This window comes from Ylistrum balloti, unplaced genomic scaffold, assembly GCF_031769215.1.
Source record: "Ylistrum balloti isolate Yb309-2 unplaced genomic scaffold, AGI_CSIRO_Ybal_v1 Utg370912, whole genome shotgun sequence".
NCBI lineage: Eukaryota > Metazoa > Mollusca > Bivalvia > Pectinida > Pectinidae > Ylistrum > Ylistrum balloti.
Genome location: NW_026782517.1, coordinates 199,319 through 222,400, shown reverse-complemented (window position 1 = coordinate 222,400; position 23,082 = coordinate 199,319). Strand labels below are relative to the sequence as shown.

General features: G+C 35.9%; 1 protein-coding gene across 2 annotated transcripts in view; it reads left to right on the top strand.

Annotated features, from left to right (window-relative positions):
- Positions 1-528: 528 nt before the first annotated feature.
- LOC132559439 (uncharacterized) overlaps positions 529-23,082 on the top strand; it is a 96,098-nt gene continuing 73,544 nt past the window's right edge. Inside the window, exon 1 of one of the 2 annotated variants that reach the window (XM_060224057.1) lies at positions 529-1,336. In XM_060224057.1, the coding sequence (XP_060080040.1) occupies positions 580-1,336 (757 nt within the window). In that variant the 5' untranslated portion in view covers positions 529-579. The remainder of the gene's footprint in view (positions 1,337-23,082) is intronic. The other variant, XM_060224058.1, reaches the window with a different exon arrangement.

The window sequence follows — 23,082 nt, the reverse complement described above, 5'->3', positions numbered from 1 at the left end:
TTGAGTCGCGGGGACTAGGATTTTAAACAACGTTTTGTCCGAAAGGGGGACTACTAAACATTTAAATGTTGTTGTCCACGAGTTCCTTCTAAATTAGAAACATTCGCCTGGATTTTTTCTGTTCGACAACAGGAGAAAGTGACTCCCTAAGCTTATCAGCTTACGTTGACATTTCCTCTTAAGCTTGAGATGAATGACTAGATTCAGAAATAGACCCGGTAAAATCCCGTACATGTATATATGTGCAGGAGAGGAACACAACACTTCGAGTGCTGTGCAAGCCGTGGAATATTAGCACTCTTGGTGCAGAAGGTACATAATACACAGCTACCTACACCGGTGGAGTCGGTGAGTAGGCTCTCCCACATATGTGACTACGCTTAAGAAATAAGTGCCCCTGTGGTGTTTGTCAGCCCATGGTGGGATACGTTACATCAGGAATGGCAACTGGACACACTGGTTCTATTTATATGTGTAGGGGCCTGAGGCATATCTAATATCAGTGTTACTACCAGGGTATGACCGGACGGCAGCACAAATTCACGTGAAACGGTGCTTCTACTATCATTTTAGGCAGGCATGGGGCTGTCTAGTCTAGCCGTGTCTATGAACTACACAAAATTACTATTTATTTTCCTATTGTCCCTATTATATTGTACAGATACAAATGGAATTTATTTGAACGGAGGAACTGGCTCTTACGGAAGATATCCGAAATGGAATGCATGCACAAATGCTTCGATCAGTTTTGAGTTCAAGACTCGGCAAGATAATGGTCTTTTGATGTACACGGATGATGCGGGGACATATGATTTTTTCGAGCTCGTCCTAGTAGATGGTGTTTTAAGAATGCGACTTAATATTGTCGATGGTCGTGATGGAAGTGTCGAATTTCTTATAGGAGAAAATCTAGCAGACTATAACTGGCACAAAGTGTTAATCCAGCGCAAGAGAATGGAGACTAGCCTTACCATTGATGATATGACAGACCAAACCCAAACTAGACTTTCCTATGGCTCAGATTTCAATTTTGGAGAAATCAAGAACAATAGCGGGGTGTATTTTGGAGGAATGCCTCAACATCACTTCGACACGAATCTGAGGAATCTCGCGTTACCATCAGTTATGTTTGTGGAAAATCTCCGCGGTTCATTCCGAAATGTGATTTACGGAAATTGTTCGTGTTCTTTGGTTCGCGGAGTTGTAGAACCAAAAGTCGGGCAATCTTATGGAGTTCCGGAAGTTTGTGAAACAAGAAATCCATGTGGAGATTGTTTGTGTATAAGCAGAGATACGACCCCAGAATGTAAATGTGTTGGATTAAGCTGTAAATCAAGTAAGTACTGATATCACTTTAGATTTTTGTCATTATAGACAGGTGGTCGCTATATTGAGGTTTTATTAGATATTAATGATCGCTTTGTTGAGATTTTATTAGGTAATAATGACACATGAAGGTTGTATTTTATTGCAACTGTAGGACAAGACAACGCTGATAAATCATGTGAATCGTTTGAATGGAGTATATAATGTTCACTGTAAGGAGTTGTTAAATACAAAGGTTTTTTTGAGATCTAGTATGCCTACTTGTAGCGTTAGACACACGACAGGTGTCTTGACAGAGGGCGGTCAAGTTTGAAAGACGGTGCAAATATACAGAAAAACAAGAGAGGTCTATGCAATGCTGGGATGATGACAAATGGGATTAATTGTTCACGTTATCGCTAAACAAGATATCTTCAAGCCGAAATATGTTATGGAAAAAAAATAAAGAGTCAGTTTCGTTCGTCTATAAATAGATACACTCGCCAAAATAACTGACTGATATTAAGAAAATGTCGCGAAGATGTTCTTGTTGCAGGTTTTCCTACACTCGTAGCCAAGATTGCATATATAATTCTCGGTTGCCTTTCATTCCTTAATATCTACTCCAAAAATACACGTGTATTGGACAAACTCGAACTGTGTTACCTCTCGCCTTCAGACACACAAACGTATTATGTAAAAAGTTACGACAAGACGAACAGTAAAAATAGTGTCTTCAAACCAAGGCAAAATACGTGTAATTCAAAGAAATTACACCTTTACACTGACATTGTCGTGTTTCGCCGCTGTAGGAAATCTGACGTCGTAGCTTTACCATTCTAAATCAGTTTAACTGAAGAATGACGTAAGAGCACATAAACGTAGTACGCCCTGAGGGGATTTATAAAGAGTTTAAATTGCTATTCATCAACAATACCTTGGCATTTGACCCGTTACTGGGTACGTTCATTCAGCAGTAGTACTGTGTACAAATCGGAAAACCCGAATAACGAGTTTTAAATTATACATAGGTACTTAACAAGTTGTTCAGAGCGGTTGAAGGGTAAACAATGCACGAGATGAAGAGAGTTCGGTAGTAAATGGTCAAGTGTTATGTCAATATGGTCAAGTGTATATATGATATGGTCAAGGGAGAATTGTTTTGATAATCAATTGTACCAATGTCTAATTTCTATCATGTCTCTGTGTTCTGTCTGGTGTACACGTATTCTTTGACACAGATACACGGGAACCGTTAAACAAAGTCTATTCTTTCAATACTAAGGAATACTCGTTTTATGTCAAACCTGGATGATATTAAACGATTTAGGAATCTTGATGAACTACCTATTATTAACCCTCGATGGTTGATACAAGTTCGAGACGAGGAATATGAAAATTACATTTAACATCGAGATGTTTTCAATTTTGATTATTATTATTGAAATGGCGGTCATTCCATACGGAATGAGAATGAAACTTTCCAATCACGTCAGCCATCTTCTCGTACAGATGTCCAGGTCGGTCGAGGTACAGTGATAATGACAAGACCAGTCTAAATTTCCTGTCTGACTTTTTATGTAAAAAAATAAACCTTGTTGTGACGTTATGGTTATTGCGCACGTGCTACTTCCTGTTTTTTCGCCAGATTTACCGGAAGTGCAATATGAACCATTAGTGCCGTTCCAAACACAGTATTTTCCAAGCAACTTCACTACTTTTAACGCCATTGAGTACAATAAAGTCATTTCAGGAAAGATGAAGTCTTATTTGAATAGTTTTCCAAAAAAACTATCAAGCCGTATTTCTTTCTCCTAGATCATGCAGTCTCTTCAAATAAAACCAACTTCGATGTTTTCTTTCACAAAGGTCCTCTGTAGTTGTTATCACGAAATTGGACAATAATTGACAATATTGAGTAAAATTTTTGTTCCACTCATTGTTCGGTATTCTCTTGTTGTGACGTCGGTCGTTGTGTTCTGCAGACAATGAAAAGAATTTTTACTAGCAGTATACAATCTAAAATCTTGAAAAGAATAACACATAGATACGATGTAATTATCTTGACTATTAGACAACCTTTGATGACGTCACCGAAATTACGTGAAATATGGAATAGAATGTTCTCAAATATCCTCAAACATGCTTACTATATAAGTAATGGCGCGTACATATACCACGTATTTCGTCAGTTGTTTGCATTAATAAAAGGATAAGTATTCTTAACGTCATTTAAACATCATTTAAACTTCTTGTCAAGGCGTCATGTTATTTGATGTAATGTACGTACACACGCTTCCACAGTCTTAAAAAAATCATTTGAATTTAATTTTATTCACAAAAAACTTACTGTACTTTTAAAACTGTTTTTCTTTATATTCTGAAAAATAATTTTACTCTCTGATTTCCCTTTTATGGAAATTCTTCATCAGAGGAGATAAATTATTCAAACTTGGTCTGTTGATGATCTATTGAAATCACGGTTCACCATAGTTAACTACTACAGCGACCTGTCTGTACTTACTTGGTGTCTGTGTGTAATCGTGTGTGAAGTAATACCTGAATGAACAGGGCCTGCATTGTGCCCCCTGTACAAATGTACTATTAAGCGTCAGAAACAGGGATTCGAATCATTTTTCAATCCCTTTGACCTTACACTTTCATATAACATTAAAATGGACCATTTGATTAGTAAATTGTGCCAGGTCCCCGTGTACAAAATATACAACAGGTACTGTCAATATTTAACTGATGATGTTGATTGAAATATTATAATCTTGCTAATAATTCAGTTGTCTTTTATCTGTACGACTGAAGACTGACCTTTACTGAAGCTGACCTTTGACCTCTCTGATTCATGTCAAGATTACACAAATCCAGTCTACAATCTTCTCACAGCGGGTGGTGTAGGATCTATGTATAGGAACAGTCAAGCAAGTGGTTTTTTTTTTTAAAAAGATATGTAAGAGGAGACATCTCTACCTGCCGCGAGAGCTACACGCTAGACAATGAGTATGTTTTACAACTTTGTTGAAAGATTTCAAACACAACGAAGAAACAAGTAAACATTAATGCATTTTAATAGATACATTTTTAAAAAAAATCTCACGGAATGAATTTTTTATCCTCAGCTCTTTCTCTAGTTTTGAGTGAGTTAAGAGTCAATTTCATTATATAAAAGTTAAGTGTTTTAATTGAAATGTTTTGGATCTGCATATTGTTTTCAAAACATATACCACGGCAGTGTCTGACAAAACAGTATGAATGGTTTATCTTTCTTAGTAATTCACGTCAAATATTCGGCACGGCAAACGCCTTTGATGTATACAAAACAGATCTACCCGATAGTTATATCGTTGTTATATATCCGAGTTCTTTGTTACCTACATTTGAGCCAAGATAGACCACAAACCTGTACGGGTTGACACAGCGACTAGCAAGCCTGTGTCAAATTACCGGTGGGTGGTAGGGTGGCGCATTGGTTACGCACTCGCCTTACACAACTTGTTTCGCAATTGTTGTAAAATAAATAAAGTTTATATTTATGTTTAAATTTACCGGCACTACTGTGGTCGCTGATTATATCTAAAACGACAAACAGAAGTAGTAATTATTGAAGAATGTGGCTCTGTTTTCCTAAATCAATCAATTATTTATACAAAACGTGTTACATCTCGTTGTTTAACCGATCGTGTATACTAAAAAAAACGGACTCGGTACAACTTTATGGCACACATACTCAGTCTTGTTGGAAATCTGACTATTTATATATATGTATGTACTTCTATGTAATCACTTCTTTTGTTTCAATATACGAACACTTCCTGTATAAGCCACAGGGGCTTCGGAAATAATTGACCAGAATACAGACAGAAGAAATAGTTTTAAGAAGTTTTTAACTTATATCTAAATAACAAATTATTTTTCAAAATGTATTATTTGCTTAGCGATTGTTTTCAGTCCATTTTAATGATACTTATTTTCACTGACTATCGTACTCTGTGTTGCTTTGGCGGAAGCAACCACCTGTACGAAATGTATACTTCATTATGTAACACGTATATGTACTTATATATAAGTATACTTCTTCATATACCATCGTATGTATATAATAATCACACACAGATGTAAGTATTCCGGGCATAACGCTTGGAAACTGACACACCAGGTAGACACGGCGAGTGTTATAGGACACAGAAACAAAAACACCTTGATGTAGCTGTACTTTTTTTTAAAAAAGGGAAAATAAACAAGGGCATCCCGATGTTCGACAGCTCATGATAATTTAAAGTGACTTGCGCGTGTCAGTCTTTGCGAAACACATCAGTTATCATTTCTGTGTGCATTATGGTTTGTAGTCGTAAACTGCGCGTCTTGCTTTACCAAACAGAAGTTACTTCCCAGCATGCACCACTGCGACCAATAAGAAATATCTTTTTGCAAAGGTCAAGGAGTTAATAGTCGTACAAAGTAGAAACAGGTAATGAAAACCTACGTCTCATTCACCACACAATGCACGTTCAGGTCGCTAAGGGATACAGGAGAAAGCGGAACTGTCTATATTTCATTCAATGGTTAAGCGAACATTTTACTAGCTGTGGAGATATCATTTGTCTTAAACTACAAGCTAACATTATAATAAATAATAACAGATGACGTTTTATATCTTGTTATTAAACTGTATTCAAATGTCAATATGCAAATTGCAGTAACTTGGGTTCGAAAATAAGGAACCTCAATTAAGAGGCCACCTCTCTATAAAGGCCACTTCCATAATTTCCCAACAGTGGCCGTTTAATACAAGTTAGACTGTATTTCATAAATAATAAGTTCCTTTTTGACTACTGCACACCAATATTGTAATAGACGATATGGATTGTGTTCGGTTGAGGATATAAAGCGAAATAACGCACTGTGTCAGTGTTGCCATATCGGATACAACTGAAAAGTGTATGTATGAGACTCGTCATTAAATGAAGGGTAGACAACGAAGTACTAATACTATCTAGTACAGACTGAATTTCGTCTATCGACATTGATGATGATCTTTTGTTTTAGTCTGTTTTTTTTTTCTAAATACAATAACGCGAGAAATAAATCCGAACAATTAACGTTCTCATCCTTCGGAATGCATTCGGGAATTTACGCCAGAATTTGTGTTTTAGGTCATGTCTTGATTGGTCTGTAAAATTTTAACGGTGTGGCGTAAGGCGTTTTAATTCTAGGCACTAAATAGAACAAAGCTCACGATAGTGTCAATGCTGCTATAGAGAGTGTTCTGCGATTTAAAATCTATATTTGACATTTCAAGCACGTTCAGATCAAAATTTGAAAAAAAAAGAGAGAAGTTTACTTACATTTACAACCTTGTGACATCATATGACGCACTCGGATATCGGGAATTAGCAGCACCGTTTCGATATCTCGAAGATGTATGCGCGACGTCTGCATCACCGCACGTGCTCATTTTGTGTGATTGAGTCATAAGATTCATTAAAGAATTTTTCTTAAAGAATTATGATTTTAATTTTTAATGGGTAGTACATTATGGTTACGGAATTTATAACGATATACATCTGCACACTTCACTAATAAGCAAAGTTATACCCACACTCAGAGATAACGAGCCCATCGTAAAGAAAGAATGTGCTTAATGTGCCATTAAAATTCACGGCATCATTTTAAATTCATAAAACTCTGCATGTTTAGAATTCATAATTTGATAAGCGTTCTGGCACATTACCGATGTTAATTGGAGACGAGCAAGTCGGTATGAAACACTAATGTTATTGAATATCACGCCTGGAGAGTTCTGTAAACAAGTCGGTATTTTGTCGGTATTTTTCGGGACTAATGACTCGTATAAATATGTAACATAAATGTGTGTGCCATTTTTGAAAGTTGCATATGATAAGTTGACGCTATTGGCGAAGAAAAAACGAAAAAGACGAATTCTTTATTTTGAACTGCACAGTGAAATTTGTGAGAATTCATTTGCTAACATTATATTCTGATTATACAATATTCATAATGAAACGAGCACGTTAATTGGCAATGAAATTGAAACTTCCACGCTAAAAAAACCATCCTGACCTCATATCAAGTTTACTAACTACAACTTGTGATATTTGAGGCGCAAACAGAGCCCATCCGATCATGGTATGTTCCAGTATATAAAGTATTTCCTGACAACCATTGAATTTTGAAGATGAGACAGGAGAGGGGTTGGGGATGGGGGATGTGTGGGGAGGTGGGGCAGACAGACAGACAGACAGACATACAGATATATATATATATATATATATATATATATATATATATATATATATATATATATATATATATATATATATATATATATATATATATATATATATATATATATATATATATATATATATATATATATATATATATATATATATATAGATATATATATATATATATATATATATATATATATATATATATATATATATATATAGACAGACAGACATACATATATATATATACATACATACACACACACACACACACACACACAGACACACAGACACACACACACACACACACACACACACACACACACACACACACACACACACACACACACACACACACACACACAGACACACAGACAGACACACAGACAGAAGACAGCTAGCTCAAGATAAATGTCGTCTATTTTTTGTATTTGGATTCATTATGTAGAATGGTTTAGAATTTGCTTGATTTCCAACTAGTAAAACATGTATCAAGCTTCAGATATCCACTCAAATCCGGCCTCATCAATGTGCTATCCCTTGTATTCCGACATTCGAGTATCTGCTCCGCTAACGTGGACATGCTGTGAAATCTGACACCAGAGTGTTCCGACTTAGTTCTAATTCAGACCCACGTGTATTCTTACACCAGCCATACATTCAAACGACCACGAGATATGTCCGTATATTTACCAGCCATACATTCAAAGGACCACGAGATATGTCCATATATTTACCAGCCATACATTCAAACGACCACGAGATATGTCCGTATATTTAACAGCCATACATTCAAACGACCACGAGATATGTCCGTATATATATACATATGGTAGTCTGTGTAACCTGACACTTGAATATTCCGACATCTTTTTAATCCGTCAGTAGATCCTGTCTCTGCATATAACGTTATGTTGCTGTCAGCCCATCTGTTATTGAAGCGAAAGCACACTAATAAATAAACATTAATGACACACTGTGTAGGTATGTGACTCGGCAAGTAACAGTGAGGATATTACTAAAATAACATTACATAAACATCGTTTAATATTGTCCGCCAAGAAAGTGTAGTGACACGACTGAAAGCGCAGACGGTTTGTCAAAACACCACCTAACATATATAGTGTAGTGGTAGGTCGCCATTAAATAATATGTAAATAACCGTGTCTAGTAGCTTTGGATAATAAATTGTGAAATGTTATCATAAGCCGGAGCTGTGAAAGCGGTATCATGCTTTCCAGATTACAAGCGACAGCAATCATACAATGACTCATTCGAATGAACTTTTGACTTAAAACATTTTTACTATCATACAGAACAAACGTTCAATAGACTTTGTCAATTGAGCTTATTTAGTTATCGTCCGAAACAAACGTTTTAGAAACTCCGCCAGTCCAACAATTTTCCGTTCCTTGGAAACCCAAATATATACAGGGTCAGATTTTATGTCAGAACAAAATCGTTATACACGTGTGTACATACCGCCTGCATTGTAAACAAGGAAAATTATCATATATTCTTGTCTCTGATAATTGTGAACGCTGAACCAGCGGTGTAAATAATTTTAGTCGCTTTTGTAATCTCGAATGTGTATGTTTCGCTCGCGCATTAAATCTTCTATCCGCCACCAATAGCTAATTAACTCAAGAGTGAAAACAGAGACATGCTATGTGATAGTTTATTACATACTTAGTATGTAAGGACAGACACCTACGACAGCTGACAATTGACTCGTGTCAATAAAGCACGTTGCACATCGAGCAAGTCAAGCGTCGTGGTGACTTTGAATCACCTTATCTGTAATATATTACTATAATTTGAATTTTTAAACAGCGACATAAGTCACTTTATTGAAACATTTAAGATAGTATTTCATATGTGAAGAAAGTCGCACAATTTGAATAAATTATTACGTATGAATCAGCGGAATGACTCGTTCTGAACTTAACACCATTAAGATAACAATGCGCCTGTTTAGAGTATACAGCAGAGGGCTGAACCAAACTTCAAATATTGTCAGCTTGATAAATAAATGTTTCCATTCTGATTTTGATCGGAATTTTATAAAGATATTATGAATTTCACAGCATTCGAAGTCATTGCTTTAAGCTAATCCTAACTTTTTAAATTATTTTTTTTTACAACAATTGCGAAACAAATTATTTCAACTTATGGATTCCTAACTTGAAATACTAGGAATATTTCAAAGCTATATTGATATGTTACTTTCATTGTAATGAACTTATAGATTGACTAAGTTTTTTGTATATTTTTCTTTCATTTCCTTTTATTCACTTTTCGCGGATCTTAAATATCATTTTCTGTAAACCTTGGTGTCATAGTTGGATGCTACGTTTAGAGATAATGTTCGATATGGTAATTAGTTATTTACGTTGCATTTTATCGGAATATCTATGAATTATCAACAATATTTACTCAACGTGTAAGTTAGACGCCATCAATATCAGTGAAGTAACAGAAAACAAAATTAACACAAAAGATTTTCTTTACAGTGACGGATATGTTTACTGAGGTATGAATATCGTTATAGGTACACATATTATGGTATGTCGGTTCAATAACGTGTAGTATTCATTAATTAAGATTTGTTTAATTGATAATCATATGATACACATCTTTAAAAAAAATCTATTTACGTATCATATCTATATTGGTAAGAAACAGTAATGACATTGTCAACAGACTTATTGAAATGCAAAATACCGTTCCATACAGTAATCAAAAGGAATTCCATCAAGTAAAATTCCTCCCATCGTTTTAGAAAAGTGTGTAGATGATGTTTGAAATCTTTGAATCTAATCGACTTCAAAAATGCCGAAACAGAAAACCCCGCCTTCAAGGCTGGAAAACACTTCCGCCACTAGCACACCTGTCTCCTTAATTATTACCGATATGGAGAATTACAAGCATCTGTTTGCCCCCGATCTACAGTCTTGACCCAAATCTTTCAATTCTGACGGATACGCGTGCTTTTGGGAAAGAATTCGATTGTAAGGAAAAAAGGCAGTGAAATTCTACATTCGGTTTCTTAAAATATTCTCTAATATATTCACCAACGCTTATTCCAAGTTACATGTTGATAGAATCCAGATAGCAATATTGAAACTAAATCCGAGTGTTTTTTGAGATGTTGTTTACTAATGTTCTCTGCATGCAGGAAGAAAACATATTACTTAGAAACATGTTGCCCCGTACGCGTGTATGATATACCTACAATAGTTGGGGTTAATTATTCCGAGATATACCCATAATCAGTTTATCCGAAATATGGATTACCCTCCCCGGATGGTATTTTAATTAACACCTCATTAAGTGGAGTAATGAATGAACACGTCTGAAGTCTGTTCTTAATAGATAGCAGGTGCAAGCATGACAGGTTTAGACGAGATTGGACCAACTAGTGGTGAACCTAAAAGGTAGCCAGTTCACATTATGTGCACGTGCGCGATACAATGTTATATTTCACTTTTTATTATCACCCGGGAGTAGACCGGTAACTTTTTTCATTACCAGTAACCTTTACATTATATGGTCACAGGTTAGGCTCCTATCACAAACATCCTGCACGGTCCCAAGGTCATGGGCGCGTGCGCGTCTGTGACCGAGACTACAGTAAACTAATTGAAATATTTATCTAGAAAACTGGAAGAGTTTTTTTAAAACTATGTATCTTTTATTTGGAACTAAGTTTTGTCGAAACACCTTAGGTGACTAACCATTCGCTGTTACGACACTGTCACCCAATCTTTTTCTTCAATCTTATAATTACGAAATGCATGCATGTATTATTGTCAATATCAGACACATGCGAAAGTAATATTGAAACTAATTATTTATGTAAAAAAAAATAAAAAGATAATACACGGAATTTTTTAGCACACCTTTGCTCGAACACCGTGTGTATTTTAGGAGATTGTTGAAGAGTTTAAAAAACTTATATTTAGGAACAAAACAACTACTGATGATAAAAGAGTGGGTCTTGCTGCGGACCGTGTACAAATCAAATATTTTCATACAATTTTGTATCCCTTAAAAACTTCTCCTCTACCCGGGATATCGCCATTAAAGTTGCGCTCCTCCCTCTGTCAACATTATTGCCACCTCTCTGCCACCCACAGGTAATGTTGGGTTTCACATGGTGAGTCACAGCAATTCTAAATCAAGGATGTTTGAAAGAATCAGACGGTGTTCTTTGAATTGTCTGAACATGTTTGAAGATCATTTTGACGAAGGTCGATGGAATATATATATATATATTTAAACAAATGTTGTTATCATAGGTTAAAAGTACCCAGTTGATCTGATATTTTACCCGCCTTAGGCAGGCCACGATGTGCTCATTATCGAGTTTACCTGACGAAAGTAGGCGACACTGCTATCCAGACAAACAACTGATATTCAAGTTTTGACATTTTAGAGTTATTTCCCCTTAGAATTCGTAAACGCATGCACCGGTAGGAGTGTAAATGTCCCGTATGTAGACTACTTTTGAAGATCGTTATTCACAATAACAACTTTGATCTCTTTAACATCTTGGTTGTTTTGGTTACACATTTTCATTTTTGGTATCAACTTCTTTTACACGGATACCTTAACAATAGCCCATTGGTTATGAAAATAGCACCAGTCGCCACAATTCTAAAGCATGAGGTACTTACCGTGACCATTGTTCGGCAAAGGCTGCCATTGGTTACGTCAGCATTATAAAGCACGACGTATAATCCGTACATATTGTTCGGTAAAGTACGGCATTTTACGGCTCGTTGTTGAAGAAAATACAATTTTTTTCATGAGACTGATGGAGATAAAAATCAAAACGTTATATAAGGAAATTCAAATTCAAATTAAGATTTTTTTCTCGTAAAGCTGGTCGAAAATCTGAAGATTAATGTGTAACATATCAATCAGGACATCTGGCTTAAAAACCCTGTTTTCCTGATATAGGACAGTCACCTACTTGTAAACACGTTTTATCATGTAGGATAGGTCGAGGAAAGATTAAAATATCCCCATCCATTGTGAAAACCGGTTTGTACATTTAATCTCTAGTCCGGGATGATTCTCATATTAACAGAAAACACGCTTTATTTAAAGGAAAACATTTTTGATCGATAAAGGATGTCGAGATCATCAAAATAGGAAAATCCAAGCCATGGTGCTCCATTGAGTCTGTGTGTTGTTGATGTGTGACTTTGTACTTGCTGTTCTGGACGAAAGTGTCTCTTATTGTAACTTCCATCTATCTCATGTTTTTTTAACTTGAAGCATAGATACACTTCAGAAACCATTCCCAGTGACCAGTTTACTAATAAATCATTAATTATGAAGTAGAGGATTTTTAGACGCAAAGTGATATTGTCTCGGTTATAACTTATTTCTTGGGTTTGTATAACCATTTATTTACATCATCAAATGCCATAACTTAATTGATTTTTAAGTATTTCAGGTAATTCTGTAAGGTACACTAAATGATCCGGAATATGTCACTTGAACGCAACACTGGCCCCCAGTTCGATTTGTCGGACAAACTGTTACAATTGGTTGCCTTGACGACTCAATCATGTTTTGACGAACATAAACACTTCCTTCTATCCGTCGTAACTGACTCAGATTTCATATATTGACTACAGCCCTGAGACCTACCGGTACGTTTTCGTTTCTCTGAAAAGATTTTTATCGGAGTTCTGATTTCCATCAGATTTATGCTAACCTTTGTTGTTGCTAAGGCATCCAACGGACCCACGAAGTGGTTCTGGTCAGATAGAATGTAGTGACCATAGATTATCTAGTCGACGGATCACAGACATTTGGATTTGCTGTGTCGATATTATCGCCGGAAGCGCCGACGGGTATCGAACCCCACGCCTGCTGGAAGTGTTTGGCACATGCTGGCTCAGCACAGGTGAACTTTTCATCTCATTCATCCCATCAACACATGTGGTTTTCTAGGGGAGGGAAATCATTTATTTTTGTTTTGATAGGAGGTGGATGGGGGTGTCAGTTGTCTTGATATTCTTATCATATTGAGTATGTCGTGAATTAAAGCGTGTAATTCGTAATTCTGTTTCTAACGCCATTTTCCTGAACCAGACAATCAGATATTATCTCATTTCAGTTTGTTGATAAGTGCCTGAGTGCGTGACACATGTGTGATAACCTAATACAAAATGTAGACCATTTTGTGTCTGCAGTCTAAAACGACTGTTCAGTTTTCTACAGCCAATCAATAAATCTTGCTGTCTGTGAAAAATCTAAGCTTTTTTCTTTACATTGAAATATATATACGCATAGGACACCTTGATATCAGAGAACGAAAAAAAATCGCAACAATCTTTTTTTTTTTTAACGAAAGAAGGGAACAGAAAAGTCTTATTCGCGGCGTTAAGCATGAACTATACACTACCTCTTCACACTAATTGGTTTCTGCTTCTAATAATATCCGTCCCACCTCCGGAACCCCCAAATACAAAACAACAAGGTCGACCTAACGACCATATAAATTTAACTAGATTCCCCCTCTACGCCATTACATTATAGTTAGTTTCTCCTATGTTCTGTAGCCGCTGTGATAGCTCTCCCCTCCTCCTTTCTAAGTAAAAAACACAGGGGCTTGGCATCAATTCTTCGCCATAGGATCTATTTATGTTTGTCATAAATATTTTTAAAATTCAAATATGCTTTGTCTCTGTTTCGAAACCTTAACGTCATGATGCAATTGCGTTGGTGACGTCATTGAATATTTGATGACGCAATACCGGTAATTATCCTTTCAGGTAATGAGAGATCCTGGAAGGTTTACAAATGGAAAGATTTTTGAGAAATTGTTAGTAAACCTCACCTGAAGAATACTTGTGTTTCGTGAAGTAACTTTATTCAAAGTGATAGCTAAGTATGTGTTTATGCACGTGATAAAAAACAACATCGCATTGAGAATCACCAACCGCTGCACATTATATTTCATCGTTCAATTCTATCAATGTCATTTGGAACACCTCTATTTCTTCATTTAAATGAAGGCACTAAGTTGAAATAACGTGACTGAGGTGCTCAAATGCAAGGATCCCGCGAGTGTTTATTTTGGCAGTGTGTAGCGAATAACTGCAGGCGCGAGATACGGACCGTAATTATCCTGGTAAGTCGTGTTATTACAGGGAAACACAGTGTAAACAAGCTGTCGATTAGCTTTCTGTCGTGTACAACAACTTCTGTACTTATCTTATTCCGTTTGCTAACACTCGATCCTCACTCAAGCCGGACCCTGAAGGGGCGTAGTGATCTGGACAACACAACTATTTATAGCAGGGTTTACGGAAAATCTCTCTGGATAATCTAAACAAAAGACCCGACTTTGGTAATAGACTATATTTTTATTGATGTTTAGGTAGAATAAATGGTAATATTCTCGACCCCACTCCCTGAAAACCAACCAGCCAGACACACAAACAAAGATTTGAATATTATTAATAAAATTGGAAAGTATGTATGACAAAGCTGGGCGGGTTTATTTTTTGTGATCTAAAATTACAGAATTGAAAAGGTTACAGTTCACTCTGTAGTGTTATTTACATGCTTTTGCATGCTATGTTGAATAGGAGAGCTGACCTGTACATGATTTGTTAAATTTAAAAGAGAGGCGTGTCGTGACTGTCGCGCTGATGGTGGTGCCATCACTGTTGTTAGCATTTATATTCTGTAGATCTAGACCATGTGCAGATAGGACAATGTGTATTGCTTTGCATATTTTTTTTTTTTAATATTTTTTTTTATTTTGTTCTACGTCATGTTAGAAATAAGTCGGTATCTGGAAATTCTTTGTACTGGATATTTGCTACCAGAACCCCCCTCCACTTTTCTGTCACCTCATTTACTTTTTCCCATGCTCCTCCTTTCCCTTCATTTCCTACTAACTGAGGTAGCAGAATGTTTTTGCATACGGTCACTTTGTTTTAAATATGTCTATGTATATGCCTGTATATCTTCATCACGTGTTGTTTCTGTAAAATTATATAACGTATTGTCAGGAGAGGGCCTAGTAAGTTGCAAGAACTTGTGCCCAGTCCCTTTGTATGTTTTTACAATAAAATATGTTTGAATGAATGAAGTAACACTGAAATTAAAACAGATGTTTTTGAAGTTTTTAAGTTGTCAGAAAGGCAAGGTATGATTTATAATTTTCTGTTTTCCATGTTTTTGTTGAAGAATGAAATCATGTAAGGTATGCAATCATTCATTTTGAATTTCCATTTAATGTGAGGTTGATTAAACGTATATTGCAGACGTAATTACAGATTCACAAATCTGATATAAAATGGAAAAAACATCGTAACAGATATTTACGAAATCAAAATCAGTTATTAGCTTGGAAGACAAGGTCCTCGGAATCAAAAACGATTTGCTCATTCAGTGAGCGCGGAGGATTGATTGAAGCGTCACCACGAGCTGTTTAGCTGTTTTTGTGTGGCCCTCTGTGAAACATAATACACGTGATATGTGATCCAGAGGTATGATATATCTAAAGTCATTTTACGGAACAGCAGAAGTTTAAAGGCCAATAATTTGCGCTACTCTACGATAAAATTACATTTGAAATTGTCCTTGAAATTCAAAATTGGAAAATTAAATAATTGTATTGATGATAAAATTCAGTTTGTATACTTTTTGATCTGTAGACTTTAAACATACACGTGAAATAATTTAATTGATGACGTCATTACAGATGCAGCTTTACGGCACAGGCGCGTGAAAATACAATTGTGTCACAAAGTTTCCGACGTTTATATATATGTATAACTGACAGTATATACAAAATGTACTATTAAAATACCCCGAAGACGGTAGGGTGTCTTGTGAAACTCCGGCAGAATGACACAATGTGCGTCACGTATACCTATGCATAAAATATTCGTTCAAAGTTAGCAAAAGGTTATACTGCATTGCCTTTTACCACTTTGTCCGAATGCTTGGATTTTGGTATGCCTGACCTTGCTGACGACAGACTGACCACTGACCATTAGCGAGTTTGTGTTACAAATAACATGTGCATGTAGTTTATTTTGGCACTGTCTTCGTGTACTGATTGTAATTTTACACGTGTAGGAACGCGTCCATAGACCATCTACACGTGTCTTCGAGATGGTACGATACACGTTATCTGCGGTCTAGATCGTCTGAATGTTTCGGTCGAGCTGGATCACTGTATAGTGTCAGTGCGTGTCATCACACGTGCATTGTATCATTTACACGTGCATGGAAGCCGTTGTTCTTACTCATAATAAACATACATTATGTACATATATATCATGTGATAAATATTACGATTGGCAGAAGATTAGGGACGAATAAGTGATTAATTTGGTGGCACATTAAAATGTAATTGCCACACCTACATGTACGATGTGCGCACATTGTGACGTCATCATCCACACCTGTCCAGTTACGCTTTTCGGAAATTTGGATTAAATTACGATTGAAGGATCAAATGACTGACAATGTTTGTTACTTATTTGTAATTTCATTTTATACAGTCTTAAATCACTGTCAGTATTTTTATTTCTGTGTTTTCATTATTCTATTTTTAGATTCAAATTTGATCCTGAATACAAAATAAGAATGTCCAAAACGAAAGGTCACATCGACACAAAATCCTCAAGTGGTTGCTGATTCACAAATGGCTAGGTGTGTAATTAGCCAAATATCTATTTTGCTTAGTTAGATTAATATGTTTCTTCTGTTGATATTTAGCCAAGATTTTGTCAGACAAACCCGTCAAAGTACAAACACCCTGTGTTTCTTTCACGGACTTAAGTTCTTAATCTTTTTTTATCCAGATGCTCTCATTGTGAAAAGGCGGCAACCCATAAAGTAAACAGTTGGCTTTGTAAAACTAAACGTACAGGTTTCTTTACGCAATACGATTAACTTTTTAAATCTATTTTATACATGACGGTAACAGGTTTTCCTGTATGTTCAGTTTAAGTATTCCTCACTTTGGAGCTCGCACCTGTCGGGGCACACTCACCCATTCATTGGCGGCTACCGTTATAGTCAATGAGCTGGAAGTATTTGCACATTCCGGAAAATATAGGTTTCTAGTTGATGAAAAAAGATGAATGACTCCTCTTATTCGCAGTTATATGATAGGAAATGCATACATTTATTTATATATAACAGAAAATCCAAAAAGTACATACAGGTCAAGGGTCATATATTGAAAATACATAAAGCTCATACATTAATGGAATAACACTCCATATAGTGATGTACATACGTCGTATTTTAGGCATGTATATACAGTTAATGAATTAATTTCTAAAGTTGCATACAGGTTATAAAAATCAACTTGAAAGTTGTAACTGTGCTTAAGTTTTTATCGCTTTGAAAATATCACGCGCCATATCATGCACACAAACAAATATTTTGATTTTTATGGAAAATTTCAATCAAAGGTCAAACAAAGGTCAGACTCATGCCTTCTCATGACGTTATCTATAAATCGTTGCCATCGTCATGAGTTGTACTTATTCTATAGCTAGTATGTAACGTCGCCACAAACTAGTCTCGTGCGAGGTTCATTTGACACGAGCAAGGTCATAGGTAAAAAGGTCATGTCATTATCTGGGAGGTTCGCACGTGCGTTTGATTGACAGCACGACGTTGGTTGTCCATGCCCGTTCCCATTCATAGGGTGCGTCGATACGGAATCGCTTTCTCATTCGGTGCTTTCAATCATCCGTGGCGACCTACACGGGGATCCGAGAGCACGCGCACTGTAGATTTGAAAAGTCATCTGTCTGTGCAATGCTGTTGTAGCTTGCAGCATTTTTTTCAGCTCTACGTCGATTTTAAGATTTTAAATTCAGCCTTGAGATGAAGGCAACAATTTGGCAATAGATATATTCCAATTTGAACTGATAATCACTGCTTGGAATATGAATAATATTTGAAATATTGTTTCACTAATTTCCGTGAGAATCAATTTCAAATATTTTTTTATAATTGGCGTGGTTTGTTACCAAACTCGCTGTTTCCGGTTTTGGGCGTGGTCAGACTCCTGTGCAGCTTTCCCATGACCTACTATAATTGAGAAAACAACATTCCTTTTATTTCGTTCATGTCTTTCAACTCAAGTCATAATTTCAAAAAGAATTGAATTTCAGTGTCTACAAGGAAAATAATAAAATCCATATGTTCTGCTTGTTCATATTCTAATTTTCTCCGTTAAAGGGACTTAAATGGTTAAATTTCGTTATTTTCCCCATGTGTTTGATTTCGGACAAGCATTGTTATACTTCGAAATAGACTGTTCACAAAATTAAAATACTCTCTGAGAGAAATTGATAAATATTATCAGCTTCAAACTATCGTACGGAGCCCGTTAACTGACATGCCCCATACTTATTTTATTTTAACACTCGCTATTGTTTCTACCACCCATTCCTGTTTCAATAGGAGAACGCCGAGTTCATCACGTGACAGTTCCGGACCTCTTTGAACCCGCCGTTTTGTTGTGATATCTTATTATGTGTTATTATGTAATTAGCCAAAACTTAATTTGCCAGCCGTGTTTCAATTCCTTCTCTGTAAAATGACCTCTTGTTTTACACTTTAAAAGTGACAGAGCGAAATAAATGAATTTGAATGAATCTGAATCTAAAATTGCATGCGCAAATACATTGTTTACACTCTCCCAACCATAATGATATAAATTAGTGCTGGGACGCTCCTATATCATTTTTGTGACTTTGTTAATAGAATGATTATGAAATCTTTAAAAATAATATTATTAACAAAAAGTACACCATTTTTAACAGACATTTAAATGTTTGAATATTTTTTTATCAGTTATGAAATTAATATCTAACCATTTAGCCCCTTTAACTGTTGCATAATCTTTATTTGATACTAGCATGAAAAGATATTTCAAATTGTACAGTTCCTGTCCTCGGAAGACGCCAGTAATCCGATGCTTCACCAAGAGGTGTGAGTTGTGTATTTAAAGCTGAGTGTCTGGTCACCGGAACTAAATATTAACGTCTTTTGTGAGATATATCCCAGCGTCACTATTGTCTAGAGATAAAGTAAGTAGGTGTTTACGTAGTCTATAATAATGGAATACTTAAAATAAACTGCAAAGCTATGAAGATATCTCTTTTGTGTTACATCCTCAGAAGTAAAAGTATTGATACGAAATATTACAGGAAATCGCACATTCAGTTATGGAATTTCTATGAAGCAATGTTACGCCCTAAAATCACATTTTTAATGTGATGAGGTTAAGTAAACCCGATTTAGTAACAATATGATATAGCTGGAATTTGTACAATAGTTAATATTACTATAAAGTGTTTTCTAAACCTGTCATGTTATGACGAATCAGACACTGGTTTCTTTAATTCTAAAATCGAGCTTAATGAAATGGTGTCCATGAAGTCAACGTGCTGTTTTGATCACTTTTTAAATCACAGCAAACAATGATTCGATTTTCATATTTTAGAAATTGAAAATGGTCATAAATACCAATTTCGAATAAATCAGGAATAACATATTTTTTCTTGAAGATCAGATGAAGCTATAAACGTATAATTTCTTCATTCAAGACTGCCGTTATCTTACGTCACGAACTGAGGCTTTATACCAGCTGTTAGTTATTATGTGAACTCAACTCTTCATTGTCAAAGTTTGGTAAAACCATTATTTTTGGCCTTGAGGCGCCATGGTACTTAGCAGTCTTACAACCGTAGTTAATAGCAAATAAAGTACTAATTTTTATTTTCATAACTCGAAAATATAATGTTTTAAACTACAAAGGAACAGATAATGATGTTTGACACAGTTTTTGGGTAGGTACATGTTGTTAGAATCTTTCGGGCTGCTGAGAATATTTTGCCAAATTATCTTTAAGTTAAACCTCAACACAAAGATTAATGCATTGAATATCTCGACACGTCAAAAGAAACCATTTTTGTCTTTTAATCTAATGCATTTTATTTGAATACATAACTAGTTAGACGTCCAAATTACAATCAATAGCACGGAATTCTATCTCTCTTCACCTCGTGCATCAACAGTTTGTTTGGGAGTGGGCCGCTTCATGAATAACTCGAACTCGATAACCCTGGCATGACACCATATACTGTATATACCACCAGCAAGCTGAATTTTATCTTTTAGATGCTTAATTCTGAAATATTTGAAAAAAATACCGTAGACGTCTGTGATGTGGTCTTTCATGGACTTCAGCTTCCATCTCCGTAAAACCAGGCAAAAAAATCCCAACAACTTGTTCTTCATATTCACATCGGCGTCTTGCTATCTCCTTACGGTGAGGATTTACGACTATCAGGCATTCCTAGATCTTCCGAGATACGTTCAGATTCCAATGGAGTTGTCCTTTACCAATATATACTAACATCCGTGTTTCTCCTTTTTCTAGATTTTCTCTCCGCTTTCTTGTCTTCCCTTGTTTCTCTTCTTTTTCTCTTTCGTGTCTGTTTAGTCACGCCGCTGTCCTTCATTCTGTAACCTTTAGCTTTCAGTTTCTCCTGGAATACTCATCACCCGGCTTCCCTCCGTAATGTTTCCCTTAGGTTTTCTGATAAAAGTAATATCATGATCATAACGTGACATAACTAGAAAAAATATATAATCGTATATTTACGATATACATGCAAGTAGGATTATGTTCCATGTACCATGGATTCAAGTGGACAAACCTCCCAACAACAATACACCACTGTAGGATGTCAGTTCCGCAATGCACCGTAGGGGAGCTTGGTCAGCAACGTTAATAACCCGGAGTAGGGGTGAGGTGGGGGTTGGGGGCGTGGTTAGCTAATTCCAATGGAGAGTAGCTCTTAAGCAAAAAGTCTATTAAAATCACATTCCTAACTCAGTGAGATGTTCCGTCTGACTTGACAAGAGCCATTTGGCAAGAGAATTTATTAGGCAGGTAAATGCACCAAGTAGATCCCTCATTGCATGTGTGACCCTCTGTTGTGATGATAACGTAAAAAGACAACCCGCCACTTTCAGCTGACGGGATGGCTAGGGCATCGGAAACACAGGAAGTGTTTTGATAAGAAAAAATACTAAACTGAATTAGTTCTGCTCGTTCTTGCTACGTTTCCCATCTTCAATGTGTCGTTCGATAAGTCTCGTTCTTGCTGCGTTTCCCATCTTCAATGTGTCGTTCGATAAGTCTCGTTCTTGCTACGTTTCCCATCTTCAATGTGTCGTTCGATAAGTCTCGTTCTTGCTGCGTTTCCCATCTTCAATGTGTTGTTCAAGTTTCACGATATTAAACAATTGACTGTCTGGTAGGTTAAAATCTTGTGCATACAAATTCATGTGACCTAAAACATTTTATTCGAGAGTAAATTTGATATTCGGCAATGTTATTTCCACATGAAAACTATATCTTTCTCACGAAAAAGTGAAATTTCAAACCTGACACAACCAAACCGACATCGTTTGTATGGGGGCAGCCATGTGAACACGAATTTGTAACGAAATGACGAAAAGTGTAATTTAAAATGGACAACCACTGGATTCTGGTGCTGATTAAGTTAATAAAAACGGGCAAAAACAAATTGTTATTTACCACGTCAGAACTTGCGTTAAGGCTGAAGATTTCCCGGACTGGTAAAACAGGTTTTTTTTTCTTCACATGAACATGCAAACGATGGTGTAATATTCACGAGTCCTGGTGTTCACACCTATAATATTTCTGAAACTGACACACCACCTTTTCTAAAAGCGTAAATGACACCAAGAATTTCCCCCAAAGCGGTCAAACAACTTTTTTTGCTGTAATAGTGGACGAAATCGCCATGATTTGTACGGATAGCTTTTTAAGGGTAGTTTCTTTAATGTTTTAAATATGATAATTCAAAATGTTTATGTCCTTTTCGTGTCTGCATTGAATAGTAGGTGTCTGATGTTTAAAATTTGATTTTTTTATGAGTGTCCGATTTTCGCTTTTATATATGTGCTTGATAAGAATTTGAAAGTGAAGAATTTTTTTTATTTTACTCTTTTGAACGTTCAGATGGTTTTCAGCGTTGACAGATTTCGGAGTTATCTTCAGTTACTGATATGAGAATCTATTAGATACTGTCAAAAAATATATTTTTTGGCACTGTTGAATTTTCGTGTTTTTTGAATAATTGCTATTTCGTGGGCACTTGATTTCGTGGATTAATCTAGCTCAATAAATTTCCTTGAATTAATTTTATCAGGTCGTAGAAATTTGAAATCGGTAACAAAGAAAATGAAATGAACAGAAGTAAAACTCCAACGAAAATTAGATCTTTCACCGTGATGATTGACTGTGGTAGTTTTAGTGTGATACAGTTGTTTGTATCCTGTTTAACACAGACACTTAAGGTTCGACAAACATGGCGCGTTGTAGTTACAGCTGAGTTCCATTTTTTTTAATGAAAAGTATGAATTCCTTCTTTTGATAAACATATATGGACCAGAGAAAAACGCATTA